At 34.7% G+C, this 18790-nt stretch overlaps 1 protein-coding gene across 3 annotated transcripts in view; it reads left to right on the top strand.

The window, feature by feature from the left end:
• STPG2 (sperm tail PG-rich repeat containing 2) overlaps positions 1-17414 on the top strand; it is a 608618-nt gene extending 591204 nt beyond the window's left edge. The window contains exons 11-14 of one of the 3 annotated variants that reach the window (XR_012483169.1): positions 8746-8897; positions 12317-12364; positions 15928-15991; positions 17129-17414. Coding sequence is in view for 2 of the 3 variants with exons in the window: in XM_074273232.1 (XP_074129333.1) it covers positions 8746-8897; positions 15928-15958 (183 nt within the window). In the remaining variant the exon portion in view is untranslated. The remainder of the gene's footprint in view (positions 1-8745; positions 8898-12316; positions 12365-15927; positions 15992-17128) is intronic. The other 2 variants (XM_074273232.1, XM_074273233.1) reach the window with 2 other exon arrangements.
• Positions 17415-18790: the final 1376 nt, after the last annotated feature.

Genomic DNA, 18790 nt, shown 5'->3' with positions numbered 1-18790 from the left:
TCTAGAATCACATCATACTCAGCTCTACCCCAATCTTTCTTTTGAACACCTCAATTACTTAAACATATAGTCTTATAGTCTTAGACATATAGTTTACATTTCTATGTATAAAACATAACTTTTGCCCTTAGTAGTCCGTGAAATTAGTCTTTGCTAGTTACCTTATTTTTCTCTAGGACCTTATATCTCAAGTTTCCCATTAATTTCTAGGTTTTTTGCAAGAAAATCCTGAAAGTCTGCCATCTTATTGAATGTCCATTTTTTCATTCAGGATTATGCTTAACTTTGGTGAGGATGATATTTTTGGCCACAACCCGAGTTGCTGTTTGATATAAAATGTTCTAGTAGCTTTTAATGTAGCCAATGCTAGGTCTTGTGTGATTATAATTGTGGCTCCATCACATTTGAATTGTTTTTTTTTTCCTTGTTGCTTGTAATATTTTCTTCTTAGTATTTGGCTTTGATGTTCCTGTAGATTTTCCTTATAAGATCTCTTTTAGGTGATAATTGTTGGATTTTAAAAAAAAAAATTTCTCCTTTCTCTTCTTCTTCTAATACTTCAGAATAATTTTCTTCAGTTATTTCATGTCTTACTTGGTAAAATTTCTCTTTTTAATTGTAGCTTTCAGATAGTCTGATTATTTTTATGTTTTTTTTTGATCTGCCTGTTCTTCAGAACAATTATTTTTGCTATGAAATATTTCCCATTCATGTTTTTCATACTTTATATTTGATTTTATAATTTTTTGGTTTCTTCCATTTGGTATTGGCTAAGAAATAGATTAGTTGATCAGTGGAATAGGTTAGGTTCACAGGACAAGATAGTGAATAAAAATAGCAATCTAGTGTTTGACAAACCCAAAGATCCCAAATTTCGGGATAAGAATTCATTATTTGACAAAAACTGCTGGGAAAACTGGAAATTAGTATGGCAGAAACCACACTTAACATAACATACTAAAATAAGATCAAAATGGGTCCATGATTTAGGCATAAAGAACGAGATCATAAATAAATCAGAGGAACATAGGATAGTTTACCTCTCAGACTTGTGGAAGAGGAAGGAATTTGTGACCAAAGGAAAACTAGAGATCATTATTGATCACAAAATAGAAAATTTTGATTACATCAAATTAAAAAGCTTTTGTACAAACAAAATTAATGCAAACAAGATTAAAAGGGAAGTAACAGATTGGGAAAACATTTTTACAGTTAAAGGTTCTGATAAAGGCCTCATCTCGAAAATATATAGAGAATTGACTCTAATTTATAAGAAATCAAGCCATTCTCCAATTGATAAATGGTCAAAGGATATGAACAGACAATTTTCAAATGATGAAATTGAAACTATATCCACTCATATGAGTGTTCCAAATCACTACTGATCAGAGAAATGATACCACTCTGAAATAACACTACACACCTGTCAGATTGGCTAAGATGTGGGAAAACTGGGACACTGATGCATTGTTGGTGGAGTTGTGAAAGAATCCAACCATTCTGGAGAGCAATCTGGAATTATGCCCAAAAAGTTATCAAACTGTGCATACCCTTTGATCCAGCAGCGCTACTACTGGGCTTATATCCCAAGGAAATACTAAAGAAGGGAAAAGGACCTGTATGTGCCAAAATGTGGTAGCTCTTTTTGTAGTGGCTAGAAACTGGAAAATGAATGGATGTCCATCAATTGGAGAATGAGTGGGTAAATTATGGTATATAATTGTTCTGTAAGAAATGACCAGCAGGATGAATACAGAGAGGCTTGGAGAGACTTACATCAACTGATGCTGAGTGAAATTAGCAGAACTAGGAGATCATTATACACTTCAACAACAATACTATATAAGGATGTATTTTGATGGAAGTGGATATCTTCAACAAAAAGAAGATCTAATTCCGTTCCAATTGATCAATGATGGACAGAATCAGCTATACCCAGAGAAGGAACACTGGAAAATGCTAAACTATTAGCATTTTTTGTTTTTCTCCCCAGGTTATTTTTATCTTCCAAATCCAATTCTTCCTTTGCAACAACAACAATAACAAAATTCGGTTCTCCACATATATATTGTACCTAGGATATGCTATAACATATTTAATATGTATGGGAATGCCTGCCATTTAGAGGAGGGGGTGGAGGGAAGGAGGGGAAAATTCGGAACAGAAGGGAGTACAAGGGATAATATTGTAAAAAATTACCTATGCATATGTACTGTCAAAAATGTTATAATTATAAAATTAATAAAAATTTTAAAAAATTAAAAGAAAAAGAGAAGACCTTAAAAAAAATTTCTTTTTGGTTTCTTTCAACCTTATGACTTCCCCTTATCCAATTCTAATTTTCAAGGAGTCATATTCTTCTTTAAGATTCTGGTTCTCCTTTTCCAATTAGTTGAATTTCTTCTCATAATCTTGTTTTTCTTCGATTGTTTTGTTTTTTAGTTTTTATTTAATCTTTCTCTTTTGATTTTTAATATATTTTTGAGTTGTTTTTTAATAAATTAATTTGGGGCAGGTAGCCATTTAATGTTGCTTTTGGGGTAAGAAAGCCTCTTTTTATTTCAGTATTTTCCTTTGAAGATGAAAATTTCCCTATTGTCACAGTAATTTTCTATATTTAGGTTCTTTCTCCTTTGTCTGCTCATTTAAAAAATATTATAGCAGATTGCTGATATAATCACCTCTAGTCCTGGGTTATGGAGAATAGTGCTTCTGCCCTCAGGTCCTCCTTCAGTTCTCCCCTCTGAATTGGAACCCCAAATCTAGGACTCCACCCTGCTCTAAGTAGCCACAGATAGCAGTGTCCCCTGTCTCACTTTTTCTGTGTTCACTAAGCGTGTGCTGGTCCTTCTCATCCAGGGCCATGTCTTGGCAGCACAGCTGGGCCTGCTGTCCCTTCTCAGCAAAGGTTCCCAACCTTCCTTTGCTTAGATCCTGGACTTCACACACTGGGAGGTGAAAATTCGTCCTTCTATAGCTCTCTACTTGCTGTTTCATCAGAACTAACCTGGCAATGTTCACATAGACCAAAACTATGTCCTGGTATCTCCAGATCTTCTCTTCTTCAGATTTTCTCTGATTGTCCCAGGAGGACAATTATTCTGTAATTTGTTTTTACTGTTCTATGTTTGCTCTGTAGCTCACTTAGGTCTTGTTTGTGGGATAAATCTAGAAAACTTGTAATTTTCTGATCTATTCTTGCCTCTTCCTAGAATCCATTTATAATGCTGACTTTTCAATAACTGTTCATTCATAGGAGTCAAAATTTTAATATTTTAAGATGATGTTGCAGTATAGATAGATTAAACACTGAATTCAATAAACTCTGTCTCATTGTTGGGAATACTGATTAATTCCACTTGATTCTGGTTGATCATTGTGGACCATATGGAGACCTAGGAAGTAATCCTGGTATTCTGTTTGTCAGTCTTGGTACAGGGCTTGTTCAGTGTCTCTGAACAATAAATGACCTTCAATATATTTGCCACTCTTGACTTTTTGTAGAAATTTTCAATTATGGTAGTATAGAAAGATAGAAATCCTAATGACTTTAGAAAACTTATCTACTTTTAATTGGTGAAACACATTATGCAAGAAGGATCATAGGATTTCGTAGTATCATAGATTTGTTGTTGTTGTTCTTTATTATTGAAGAGAATCAAAAAAAATATCGCTATGTTAGAGTCAAATTACAGTGAACCCGGGGTAGATTCTTTAAAGTTGCACATTTTGCATTTCTTTAGAGCTACTTCAATTCTGCTTTGCATAGAAAGCATAACATCTTCTCTGATGATGGCACACTGTGCTAGGTAGTCTTGCGCCAGTGTCTCCCATGTTATTTTATCAACTTCAAAATTCTTAAGAAGACATTGAGAGTGTCCTTGTATCACTTTTTCTGACCACCATGTATTTGTCTTCTGTATTGTCCATAAAATAATCCATAAAATAGGCAAGTATGTGTTTGACATTTGAACAATGTGGCCATCCCATCAGAGTAATCAATTTAAATCATGTCTGATTCTTTAAGATCCATTTGGAGCTTTGTTGGCAAAGAAACAGGAGTGGTTGGCTGTTTCCTTTTCCAGATCCTATGGATGAGGAAACTGAGGCAAAGAGGGTTAAGTGACTTGCCCATGGTCATACAGCTAGTAAGTGTGAGGTCCAATTTGAACTTAAGTCCTCCTAACTTAAGACTCAGCACTCAACATTGAACCACTTAGCTTGGAACCCTGGATGCCATCTAGTTCAGCCCCATTATTTTATAAATTAGGAAAGTGAGCTCAAGTTAAGTGACATTCTGGAGTTCACAGAGTTGGTAAATGTGGAATTTAAATCCCGTTTTTCCTATAGCCTCTTATATTTTATTTTTTTTATTTGTTTCTGAGCTTATCATCTCATACATGTCTTCTATACATTGTTCCTCTAAAATATTACTGTTTTACATGTACAAAGTCTTAGCCTATATAACTTGCTATTATTATTTTTAAAGCAAAACAAAACTTGAAATAATGGTTTCCATAACGTTGGCTGCCAAAGCTCACATTCTTTTTTTCCCCTTTCAAAATGTTTGATGGTTTTCATTTAGCATAGATTCCCTAGCAGTGTTCCTGGCTCCCAATCTAATTATTTTGCATTTGTCTACTCTGAACTTACATTTATCTCCTGACCCAGTCACCTCATCAGCCTCAATCTTTTTAACCTGGTTGTATTTTCTCATTCCTTTTTTCTACTTCTGTTTTTAGTGTAATATGTTAAGATTTTGGTCTCATTTTTAATAGCTTTTTCAAATCACTTATACTGCAAATATATTTGTGGATACACCTAACAAAAAGACTGCATGCATATTAGGAAGGATCTTAGTAACTTCCTCTGAAAAAGGAAGCTTCCTCACATAGATTGCCTGATTTTCAAGCATATAAAACTGCAAAAGAAGCATCCTTTTTTCTACTTTTTATTCACTTTTATTCCAGTTACATAGAGCACTTTCCAACAGAATAAAGCAAAGTGATTAGATGTAAGTGTATGTAGCACCAAAAATCTTAGATAGTAATCTTTTGGCTCTGTGCCTTTTTATTGTCCTTTAATCTAAATAACTTGAATTAACCTCACAGGACTATTTTGAAGATCAAATCAGATAATGTCTGTAAAGTGCTTTGCCAATGCTAAAGTGCTACTTAAATGCTAGCTATTATTTTGGTCATCCCTTTACTCATTTCTTTCAACTGTATTCAATTAGAAACAATCCTGGGTCAATTTGTTTTCCTGTATTTTGTTTTACTTTGTTTTTCCCCCCTCTTTATTTAATATTATATAGATACAAGGTTAAAATTGCTGATTTTTGAAGCAGAATAGAAGTATTAGTATGTAAACTTACTCTCCTGTAGGCTTACTAAAAGCATCCTTAGTAAATTTTTTTATCTTCTCTGCTAAGTCTCTCTATTTGGAAAGCTTTCATTCTAAGAGACTTGAATATTATGAGTATTTGGTATAGTTAGAGCTATTAAAATACTATTTTTATGTTCTATGAAAAGAAAATTTATTATGATGGGACAAAATATTAAAGAAAATGTTAATCATATCTAACTTAAAGAAGCAATTCCTGGGAGCATAGGGGTGAGGTATATGGACCACTACTAGGAGAGTCATTGTTGGGTTCATTGCTAGAAAAGTCTGACTTCAAATTAGAGGGATTAGGATCACTTTTCTCATGCTCTTCAGAACATTTAAACTGGCAAGTAAGCCCATCAAAACAAAGGTATTTAAAAGGCTGCTAATTGTGAGCTCCTGGAGAGGAGGGACTGTTTTTGCTTTTCTCTGAGTTGCCAACATTTATCACAGTGCCTGATGGTTAATAAATCCTTAGTGACTTAAATAAATGCTTGTTGGTTTGACCTTATTAGGCATTTTAAATTTTATCTGGGCAAGTCCTGATACCTAGTTGCTAATGAGAAGGCCAGCTTGGACAGTTCTGCTTCTTATTATCTTTCGCCAATGCAGAAGCTTCCTCTGTCATCATCCACTGTTGATCTGAGATTTCTGTCACATCAGCTAACACCTTTAGTTCCAAGTAGAGATAGAACTCTGGACCTTTCAAGATGACAAGCTCCTCAGGACAAATTCTTCTTTGGAGTATAGTTTTCATTGAACATCAGCAAAGAGCAAACATAAAAAGTTCAAAGTAGTCATAGATTCCCTGCTACAAGCCCACTTTGAAAAGTCTTAGCTCTGCTGGGGGAATCACAGAGTGATTGCCATGAAATCAAAGTAAAGAAGGACTATCCTTTGCCATCCATTTCCAGGAACACATCTTGTCAATTGAAGACTGGAAGTTGATAGAATGCCAACTTTTGTTTTTGTTTTATCCTCTTCCTTTAACAAATACAATACAGGGGCAACCATGGGCCATTTGCAGTCTCTCATGTCCAAATCATGAAATACCTTCAGCAGTAGGCCACTGTAGGAGTAAAAATAGGCTCCTCCAAATTGTCCACATGGCCCACTGGAACCAGGCCGGGAATATCTTATCTACACATGCTCCAAAAATAGCCCCTATGGCAGAGCACATGACAGAATAAAGTACCTTGACAAAAATCTATATGTAGAGTATTCAGTTAATTATACTTTTCTATGATGTGTTGTCTCAATATATTATATATTCCAAGATTTTTTTCTCAAAGATTGGGTTAACTTAACTTGATTTTCTAAAAGAAAAGGGGACACAAGCAAGGAATAGCTAGAGTTATTAAATTTCCATTCTTAGTATTTCTTTTAAATGCTGTGAACTTTTAAAAAATGTCACTAAAATGTTAACCATTTCTGTGTTTCATGGAATAGCTGTACCAGTTTGTCTATTTCAAATGCCATTAAAAACTTTCACATGCTGTGTTCTTCCACATGTTGCCTGGATGGAAAGCACTGGACAATCTTTAGTCTTTTTCTTTCAAAATAAAGTGGAAAAATTTTCTTATTATAAAATAATAATTTATAATCCTTTTAAATAGATCTTTTTTCTTTCTCTTTCATGGATCATGCTTATTTTAAGAGACTGCCTGTAACAGGGACTATAAAAACAACATTAGAGTAAAGAGCATTTGGGTTCAAGTCCCTCTGCTGATACAAATTGGATGAGTCATTCTGGACAAGTCACTTATCTTCTAGGGCTACAAACTGCTCTTAGAATTAGTTACAGAGAAGATATTCATGTGAAGTGGCAAGAAGAACTCCTGACCAGTCCCCAAAATGACTGATTTGAATTCCCTTGATGTTGGTCTTCTCATAGAATGAGAATCTTCTGAAGTGAATTCTTGGTAGTATCAGACATGCAATCAGAATGTCTTCAATAATGTATCCATGGTTCAATAATGTTATCTTTATTACTTACCTTTGAATCACTCCTGATCTTCTTCCCCCAATTTTACATTTATTTCCTACTTCTTATTGCTGCCTCAATCTTAGGACAACCCATAACCATCATTATTTGTATAATTTTTATGTAGTTGCCCAAATCATATCCTGCTGCTCCATGTGTACCCTTTAGTATTAATGCCAATTGATCTTCATTATACATAGAATATATAATATCATTCTTCTGCTCCAAATCCCTTGGTGGCTTCCCAGTTCCTTTAGCCTGGCATTTAAGGCCCTCCATACTCCCATGCTCTTATATTTGCCCATGAAACTGTCTACTTTCTGTATGCGACTCCTGTATCCTGCCTTGTTCTCATTCCTTTGTTCAGCATCATCTCATCCCTAGAATGTCTTTCCTACTTTCATTTGGAACAGCATCTTAGAAAGTTGCTGAGAGGTTAAGTAGTTTGTTCAGATGTACCTCATCTATGTTAAAAGAACAAAACACAGAAAAATTAGTTGACTTAACTAGACAAACAGAACTTTGAAGGAAAAAGGAATAGCAGCTCAGTGTTCAATGAACCTAAGAACATAAATTAATTGGGGAAAATTTTCATTTTGTACAAGAATGGCTGGGAATATTAGAAAACTGTTTTGGCAGAAAATAGGTCTGGAATAACAGTCATGTAATAACTCTCCTCTTACTCTTTGACCAACCTAACATGCCTAAAAGCCAAGAAATTTATTAGATATATAAATCCTAAGTATATTAAAGCCACAAAAGGTCCAGAATCTAAAACCTTCATAGTAACACTCTGTGTGGTAGTAAACAATTATAATGAAGTGGGTATCCAACAGTTGGAGAATGACTGGAAAAGACGTTATACCAGTGATATAGGATAGGACATTGTTATACAAGAAGAAATGTAACATGATAATATTCAAAGAAATGTGGTGACATTTATATGAATTGATATAGCATCATATGAACAGAACCAGATTCTATACAAAGAGTACCATAATATAAAATATAATGTCACTAAAAGCAATTTGAACTTTGAGTCATGGACAATCTAGTGATGATTCAAGAAGATAGATAATAAAGTGATCTCCTCAGAGAAATGAAATGGGGGACTGTTAGGGATGAATATTATACACATAACCAGATATACTTGTTACAAGAAAGGATTCATTATGGAGAACAGGAAGGATTCCTCAAATTAATGTCATATATGTTTTATATATATAAACAAAAAGCATCAATCAAATTTTAAAGTACTCAGCTCTGTTTTCCTGTTATATATGTGTGTGTGTATCATCTTTCTAAAGACACCACATTTCCAAAATTTGAGCAATATATGTTTAATGTAAGCTATTCTTTTGTTTGATTCTCAACAGCTAAGTCCAATTTTCAGAGACACTGTGCTAAAAGGAACCTTTAATGCTACTCTACGGAATCCTTTATTGTGGAAGGAGGTGGAAAACGTCTCTCGGATTCAATCACCCAAATTGAAGTTCTATCTAGGAAGCAAACCTGCGATTTTAAAATGGTGAGTCTTCCTGTCTCTTCTTGTAGCAGCATTAGTAACCTCAGATCAGTTTGTTTTCAATAGACCATAAATTCTCTAATACCTATGTCATAGTATCAATCTCTTTAATAATAAAATGTTGGCTGACTTTCTTTTGCCTAGCTCTTCTTTTCCATACAAAGATATCTATCCTTTCCCTGCACCTTTGTTTTAGTCAGTTCCTGTAGAAACCCTTTTCCTTGCAGTATTCTAGGTTTTTTTTTTTTTTTTTTTTTTTTTGGAAATAATTGCACAAACAAAAGAGATTGTAGTATAAAAGGATTGTCATTAAGTCAGAAGGAAATGCCTTTGTCAAATGAGAAAGAGAATAGAGCCAGAGCTGTGGGATCCACAAAATGTCTGAGACAGTGGTTGAGACCTGGGGTTTCATAAAGACAGGAATGTGCTCTGGCCTGTGGTATCCCAGGGAGAAATTCCTCGTCCATTCATTACTCACCTCATTAAATGCCTTTATGGTTAGAGCACTAACTGAGTTTATATCAATTAAAAGGCACCAGAGTTCTGAAGAGAAAATTATTTACTTTTTTTTTTTTCTTTAGGTAATCAAATACAAAGATCAATAGTCCATGTAAAATGATTGACCTACTTAGTAGAACTCCAAAGGAAATGTTAAGAAGCACCTTTACATTCTTCTATTGTGAAAATCTTGGATTCATTTCTTTTCTGAAACCGTGGAGTTCCATGGACTTGTGGTCTATGAAAGAACTTCTTTGTGTTAATTTTACTTTGACCAGTATTCTTTGCAGTTTATGTTAGTGAATAGGATAGAAGCTCCCACTAACTGCCAACATTCATCGTCATCTTTTAATTGTCATGGTATTTGTCAGCATAATACTTGTGGTTTTCAAATAAAAAACATTTTCTCTTTACTACATCACCTTTTCTATAACCACACAATCCCCCAGACTTTCGAATGGAAAACAGATGTTCATATTTGCAGTAGAATGAAGCAAGAATAAACAAGATTTCCCTTTCCCTGACTTCCTCTATCACCCAATTTCTGAATAGCTTTCCAATGGATTTGATTGTAGGACTAGGGAAAGGAGGGATTTAGTCAATGGAAGGAAATAGTGCCACACAGTAAAATGGAGGACAGTACCAAATGTATCCTTTATATTCTGTATAATATAAGACAGCTGGGGCCACAAAGAATGGAAAACCACATCTGGAGTCAGAAGACCTGAAATCAGATCTGGATTCAGACACTTACTAGCTGTATTATCCTGAACAAGTCATTTAATTTGTCTGCCTGTTTCCTTTACTATAAAATAAGAATTGTTATAGCCCCTACTTCATAGGGTTGTTGTGAAGATCAAATGAGATAATGTTTATAAAGTACAATGTACTTAATAAATATTGATTTCCTTCTTCCTTCCCTCTCTCCCTTCTTCCTTCCCTTCCTTCCTCTATTCTTTCCTTCTTCCCTCCCTATCCATTCCCTCCCTCCTTCCCTCCCTCCTTCCCTCCCTCCTTCCTTCCTTCCTTTCTTTATTATGGTCTGAAAATTGTCTGTTCATATCCATTTATTAATTAGGGAATGGTTTGTATTCTTACAAATTTGAGCAAATTCTCCATGTATTTTAGAAATGAGGTCTTTCCCCTCAGCTTTCTGCTTCCCTTCAAATCTTGACTGCATTTGGTTTTATTTATTTATTTGTACATTTAAAAAAATTAATGTAATCAAAATTATCCATTTTGATTTCATAATATACTGTAGTTCTTTTTTGGTTATAATTTCTTTCCTCCTTCTCCACAGATCTGAGAGTTAGACCATCCCTTGTTCTAATTTCCTTCTAGTATCACCCTTTATGACTAAATCATGAACTTTTTTCAAACTTATCTTGACATAGAGTATTAGATGTTAGTCAGTGCCTAGTTTCTGCCATACTGTTTTCCAGGTTTGCAAGCAATTTTTGTCAAGTAGTAAGTACTTATCTGGGAAATTGGAGTCTTTGAATTTATCAAACAATGGATCACTATAGTAATTGACTTGTGTGTCTGATTCTACTGATCCACTACTCTATTTTTTAGTCAGTGGTTTTAAAGAGGCTACTTTATAATATAGTTTTAGATCTGATATAGCTAGGTCATCTTCTTTTGCATTTTTCTCCTTTTACCTTGCCTCTGTATCTGTTTCTATGTCTCCTCTTTAGTTTTATCTCTCCTATCATCTTCATCTTTTTCTCTCACTATTTTCCTTCTCTCTTTATCTTTCTGTATTTGTTTTTTTTCCTGATTTCCATTCTTCTTTCCACCTATTCCCCTAAAATTACATGAAGTATATATTAATATATATATATATATACACACATATATATATATATTCTTTAAAATTGCTTCTTACTTGTATGTGGGTGGAATAAAACATTTTCCCCTACTGGTTTAGCCTGAAAACAGTTCCTGCTTGATCCATTTTTAGAAGATATTGCCAAACAACTTTGGGTACTTTGGAAAGAAGCCATTCTTTAAAGAAGATGAAAGTTACCTTCTAAAAACTGAGGCAGAATAAGTGTACAAGTAGATCCAGAAGCAGCATAGGGGAGCAAATGGGTATCTTCTCATAAAGGGTGAGAACTCCTAGAGTTTCTGGGAAAGCAACTGCCTCACACTCTGGAAGGTAACATTAGGGGAGAGAGGTAGGACTGCTTCTATCCCAGGCCCCATCTGGGCTGAGAAAGTCACATCCACTACAATGTGTAATCCTTCCATCACTCTTCTTTGAGGACCCTTGAATATATTTGATCTTCTGGATACTTCCCAGTTAAGCCTAGGCCTAGGTATCTTGGAGCAATGGGAAGAATGGAATCAATTCAATCTGGCCCTAGTAGGGCTGCTACAAACCTTAGCTCTGTGTTATACCAAATGGACTCTGTTTATCTTCTGATTGTAGATTATAGAGGGATACTATGTGCTGCTGCCATAATGTTCAAATACCTCACTTTGTAAAATCTGGACCAATGTTCCCTGCAACTGAGCTCCTCCAAGAATAGAAAGGAAGCTCTCAAGATAGTTTCCTTTAGAATCTTTGGGGACATACCCCATGTAGCTATATGCTATCCCATATAACAGTGGTTCATCTCTTTATGACACTCCCTGCCATTCAGAGTGGAGTGGAACCTTCCTCAGCTTAGGTTGAGTTGGTGAGCCAGCTTTTACCCCTACTGCCTTTTCTTGGCGGAGACACTTAACCCTTTATTATCTCCCTAACCCTTTTCTACATTAGCTCCAAAAGGGAGCATAGGATTGAGCAAATGGGCCATGCCCAAGGATGGTTTGAATTCCAGTCTTCCTGATTTCTTGCCTATTCCTATTCAACCTAGCTGCCTCTTTTGTGTCCTGTGAGAAAGCAGAAATATAAGAAAGCTTTTCTTTCATTTCAGGGGGAGAATTCTATTGGGGAGGAACAATATATAAAGAGATAAGTATATGTAGGTTAATAACTAGATACATATAGAAATAAGCATACATATGGTGATTTAGGAAGAGGAAGAGTATTAGCTAAAAGGAACAGAAAAAGCTTCTAAAACATAACAGTGGGAGATGGAATGAATGCTGAGTCTAGGAAATAGCAAGAAAGTCAGTTTCTTAAAGTGTTGAGTGTTAAATGAATTGATGTGAAAGAAGGTAGGCTGGAGCCAAATTGAGTGATTTATATTTTATCCTAGAAACCATAGGGAGCTACTGAATATACTTGAGGAATATAATGACATCATCAGATGTCCTTAAGAAATATAATTTTGGCAGCTGGAGTGCTGATGGATTGGAGAGAGGAGATTGGAAAACTGAAGTACAATTAAGTAATTATTGCAATAGTATAAATTGAAATGATGATCTATTGACTTAAGGTGGTGACCATGTGAAGGAGAGAAGGTGACAGATACAAATGACACTTTGAGGATAGAATCTGTAAAATTTGGCAGCTAATAAAATGTCAGGGAAGGGAGAGTCAAAGATGTAATATCTTGTAGCTTACAAAAAGACATGGAATTAAAATTTCATTTTAAAAATGTTTATTATGCCCCTACTATAAAAACCAGGGACTGTGCTAGGAATATGCTAGGAAAACACAGAAGTATTTTAACCCCCTTTCTAGTAATAGAAGAGGATTAGAAATTGTAACCTTATTTCTTTGCAGCTCTGGGGGAAATATATAGAAATGAATAGAGGCAGCTGTTGGTACAGTGGATAGGGTGCCACGGTCTGGAGTATTGAAGACCTATTGCATCCAGAGTCATCTCCAGTCATCTGATTTGTATCTGGCCACTGGACCAGATATAAGCGGGAAAAGTGAGGCAGGTGAACTTGCCAAGCCTTCTCTCACTTAAATCCAATTCAATTGCCTATCTTGGCATCACCTCTGTGATGTCATGTCATTTTGAGAATGAAGGACAAATAACAGCTTCAAATCTGGCATCAGATTCTTACTGCCTAGGTGATCCTGGACAACTCATTTTACTTCTGTTTATCTTAATTTCTTCAACTGTAAAATGAGGATAATAATAGCACCTATCTCCCCTTTTCCAATACTATTTCCCTCATACTTCCCAGGTAAGATTAAAATAGATTTCTAAGCCTAACTGATTGGGTCTGTTATTCCTCTTTTTAAAAAAATTATGATGAGAATAAGTTTCAAGCACCGCCTGCCCTTCCTCTAATTTTCCCCTGTATTGTAAAAAAATTGTTTTTATATTTCTTTTATATGAGATAGTCTCCTTTCCCCACTCTCCCAGTTTATCCCTTTTTCCATCCCAAAATTTTACTGTATTAGGTATCATCTATCATCTTCAACTTACAACCATGCTCTCTGTCTATTCATAGTATAACTTCATCTATTAACAAAAAAGTTCTTATGAGTTATTAGCATAATCTTACCATATAGGAAAATAAACAATTTAATCTTATTGCATCATTTATGATTTCTCTTTCTTATTTACCTTTTAATGCTTGTTTTGGTTTTATATATGGTAGTCAGATTTTTTATTCATCTCTAGTCATTTCATTTTTCAGAATAGGTAATTCTTGATTATAATCCTAGTTCGTTTTCCCTTCAGAATGCCATATTTCAAGTCTTCTATTCCTTTAATAATATAAAAGCTACCAAATCTTATGTTATCAACTATAGTTTCACAAGATTTGAACTGTTTCTTTCTGGATGCAGTATTTTCCATGTGACCTGGGAACTCTGGAATTTGACTATGATATTCCTGGGAGTAGTAATCTGGGCTTCTCTTTCAGGAAATGATTGGTAGATTCTTTTAATTTCTATTTTACCCTCTAGGTCTAGGATATTAGATCTCTGTCTTTCTCTCTGTGTCTCTCTCTGTTTCTCTTTTCTCTACTCCATCTCTCTTCTCCTCTGTGTGTATGTGTTTTCTTTCTCTGTCTTTGTCTCTGTCTGCCTTTCTGGGTGTGTGTGCATGTCTGTCTGTCTCTCTCTGATCATGGCTTCCTGGTGATCCAGGAATTTTTAAATGACCTCTTTTTAATATATTTTCTGGATCACTTATTTTTTCCAATGATGCAATTCACATTTTCTTCTATTTTTTCATTCTTTTGCCTTTGTTTTATAGTTTCTTGATGTCTCATAGAATCATTAGGTTCCATTTATCTTCAAATTTTTATGGAATTATTTTTTTCATTGAGTACATGCTCTTCCATTTAATCAATTATGCTTTTTAAGGAATTCTCTTTGGTGGATTTTTTGCCTTTTTAAAAACCATTTGGCCTATTTTAATTTTTAAGTAATTAATTTATTCAGCACTTGTTGTGCTTCCTTTACCAAGCTATTGACTCTTCCCCTGTCGTTTCAGTAACTTTCTGGAGTCAGGTTTTTTTTGCTGTGTTTTTCTCACTTTACAACCTAGTTTTTGACTTTTAACTTTATGTTTTAATTGGTCTCTGTTTCTGTTGTGTTACTATCCCAAGCATTAGGTTTTCTAGAGCCACTTCTGGAATTACCTGTTTTCAGTTCTTCCAAAGTAGTATGATCTAAAAAGAGGTGTGCTCATTGTTCTCCTGGCCTGTTCTCTGGTTTGTAAGCAGTTATAAGCAAGTCTTTTCTGCCTTGGAATTATGACCAGGATCCCAGAAGCCCTGCAGCCTCCCACTCTTGAGTACTAATTTTGTTCCTCTTCTGAGATTGCAACCCAGAAAGAAGTATGGGCAATGCAAGAGAATTCTGCATTGAGTGCCACCAAAGTGTCCCTTGTATTCTCCTTTTCATCTGTGGTCTGAAGCTCTGGAAGCTGTGACTCAATTACCTCCAAAGACTGGTGCTGGTTTTCCATGGTTCAGCCTATGCTGAACTGCTATTCATTCTCTCTCCAGTGAAACAGAATTTTCCTAACAACCATCTAAGTTGTCTTAGATTGGAACTTGTTTTGCCTTGTTCTACTGTTTGTTCTGATACTCCAAAATTTGTTTTGAGGCTTTATTTTAAAGTTGTTTGAAGGGGAAACTGGTAATGTTCAGCTGAGTTATTGTCTTTCCTTGGTTATCTTGGCTCTGTCCCAATTCAGTAATGTATACTCTACATTATAACATTATGTAGTTTTCTTTAATTATTTTGAGAAAATGTGTGTGGGTGTATTTATATTTCAGATAAGAGACATTGAGAATATCTTACTTCTGGAACAGTTACTAGAGAATTCACTCTAGAAAAGATTCCTTATGGTACTTGTGGGAAATTCAACTTAGTGGTCATTACATATCCATAGGAAAGGAAAATATTATTGATTAATACAGATGGGTAAGGTTAATAGTTTAATTCAGTAGAACATCTTGTAAAGGCAACTTAACTTTCTGCCATGGGGAGACTATGGGAAAGTAATTTCCCACATTTGTTCCCCAAATAGAACGATATATTTCCTAGCATTCAAGTTTTTTGGGCCCAGAAAGTGTGATCATGTTTGCAAAGTGATTTCTAATAATAAAACAATCCAAGTAAATATAAGTAAACCATGAGTTAATTCAATTTTTATTGTACTTTGAGGATTATACAAGAGGAATCCAGTGAACGATGAGAAGCCTTCAGTATACTCCTGTGACTTCAGGCAGTAAGAAGAGTTCCCCATAAGATAATATGAAACTGCCTGTAGCAGGCATGTGTGTATGTATGTGTATGAGAGAGAGAGAGAGAGAGAGAGAGAGAGAGAGAGAGAGAGAGAGAGAGAGGAGAGACACAGAGAGAGAGAGAGACAGAGAGAGAGACAGAAAGAGACACAAAGAGAGACAAAGAGAGAGAGAGACAGAGACAGAGAGACAGAGAGAGACAGAGAGAAACAGAGAGAGACAGAGATAGAGATAGAGACAGAGAGACAGAGAGAGACAGACAGAGAGAGACAGACAGAGAGAGACAGAGAGAGACAGAGACAGAGACAGAGACAGAAGCAGACAGACAGAGGGAGAAAGAGACACATAGAACAGAGATAGAAAGAGACAGACAGACCTACACAGAGACACAGAGACAGAGGGAGACAGAAATGCAGAGACAGAGAAAGACAGAGAAAGAGAGAGTAACACAACAATTCAGGGTCTTCATACTAGGAACTGCTAATCTGTAGATTCAAATTAATATTTCTTCCAGTATTTATTGGGGTCTCACTTTCCTTCTAGGGCCTCCCAATCCTGGAATCCTTCCCCAATAATATGGGGTCAGGGATCAGCCCAATTCAAGCCCATGTTTTTTGTTTGGTTTTGTTAATTTTTTCCCCAGTAGGAACTTTTATAAGTTTTTATTTGATTATGCAACCCATCATGGTTTAGTAAAAAGATGAGTGGATTTGAAATCAGGGGACCCGGGTGTCAAATTCTGGATGTGTTACTGTGCTTTCATGACCTTGAGTAAGCCACCTTCTCTGGGCTATCATTTTCTTATCTGTAATATGAGAGGGTTAGTCTAGATGATCTTCAAGGTCCCTTATGTCGCCAAATGCATGATAGTTCACTTAAAGAATGATTGCAAGATTTATGTATTTTGCTGACTTTCAAAGCCTCTAGTTAAAACATGAGAATTAGGACAACATACCAAAAGAACAAATGACTAGGATCTTTAGTTATTATTAAATTTAATGCTAAAATAATTAGTTCCATAGAATTTGGAGTTTTTAAAGAAATTGAAAATAAATTTAATAAGCCTAAGGAAAAGCTTTTGCTCAACTTGGTTTTCTTTTTTTTTTTTTATATTTCCACAGAAATGTTCCAAACTTCTCCCATCTATTACTAGAAACAAGCTGAAAGGTCTTTTTACAAAGAAATCTTTTAATTTTGATGAAGTTCTCCATCGGCTGCTCAAAGAAACATAATTGTTCTTATAACCTTGAGAGAAAAAAACCTGTTCTTGCAAGAATTCTAATTCTTTTCTCTCTGATTTTTTTCCTATTACAGAAGTAGCACAGATATCTATTTCTGTCTGTCTTAACATATATCATTGGTGCTTCCTTCTCAAATTTAACACTGAATAAAAATAATTGATGGAAAGTTTTTTTTGTTTGTTTGTTTTGTTTTTCCCCCATAATGTTTCATCTTAAAACCACAGAATGTAATTATCTCATATGCCAGGAGTTAAGTAAATTCAATAAATGATGCTATCTCATGTCTGTTTTGTTACTTTGATTAATTTCCCCTTCTTATCACTCAGAAATATAAAAAGTAGACAATATAGGTAAAAGAAACACATGTAAATATATTTATATAAATATTTCAGTACAGATGTGATTAGAGAAGTATATTGATTTTTAAATGGGTGACGTTCTTCCTAACATGGCCTCAAACCTGATAAAATCCAGATAATTAGGGTCCTTTGGGCTGCTTTTTGGAGGTGAAGAAAGTGGGAGTGGGTTTGTACTTTTTTAAGGATCTCCCACAGTAAATAGGAATGAATTTTAGTAAAAACAAAAAGCAAGCAAACAAAAATGCCCAATAAGGGTATATTAAGTTTATAGTGGGTTTCATTATTAAAATATCTGTTAAGATTGTAAATTCTGAGAAACAGGAGAGTAGAGTGAGATTGTCAGTAAAAAATATGTGTAATAAAAGATATATACACCCCCCCAACATATATACATATAAACACATACACATAGGATCATACTTTAGTATCATAGATTCAGATCTGGAAGTTACCATATTTCATTTTACAGATGGGGAAATTTAGGTACAAGTAGTAAACATCAGAAGTAGAATTTTAATCTAGTTTTTCTAATTCCAAAGCTGATACTGTTCCCTCTATAGCAGGCTGGTATGCATACAAATAATGATCAGAAGAGATGAAGATGTAAATGTATTAATCAACAAATATTTACTAAGTGCCTATTAAGTGTCAGGTATTGTGCTAGTTTCAAATACAATGGATGAAATAATAATCCCTATTCTTAAGAAGTTTATACTCTAACAGAAAAGATAAGAAATGTATACAATCATGTACATGTATGCACACATACATATATATGCATACATATTTATGTAATATTTGTATATATATAGTATTAATGTAAATTTTAGAGAGGTGACAAATATGTAATAAATATATTTACATAATATATGTATAGATCATAATATAAATATAAAACTACATTTTAGAATAGTTAAGTAAAATTCAGTATGAGGAGGATACTAGCAGTTAGTATCAGGAAAGGTTTCATATAGAATATGGTACTTGGATTTGCATTTTGAAGGGAGAGATGGATTCTCTGAGGTAGCAAGTATGGGGGGCAATCAATAAAAACACAGATTTGGGAAATGATTCCTGTTTGAAGAACAAAGAGAAAGCAAGTTTGGCTGGATAGTGGAGCACAAAAGAATAAGGAGTGGTGGATTAAAAAAAAAACAACAGGATTTTACACAGTAAGCAGAAC

The sequence above is a fragment of the Sminthopsis crassicaudata genome, chromosome 6, assembly GCF_048593235.1.
Source record: "Sminthopsis crassicaudata isolate SCR6 chromosome 6, ASM4859323v1, whole genome shotgun sequence".
NCBI lineage: Eukaryota > Metazoa > Chordata > Mammalia > Dasyuromorphia > Dasyuridae > Sminthopsis > Sminthopsis crassicaudata.
This window is presented reverse-complemented; position numbering and strand designations above follow the sequence as displayed.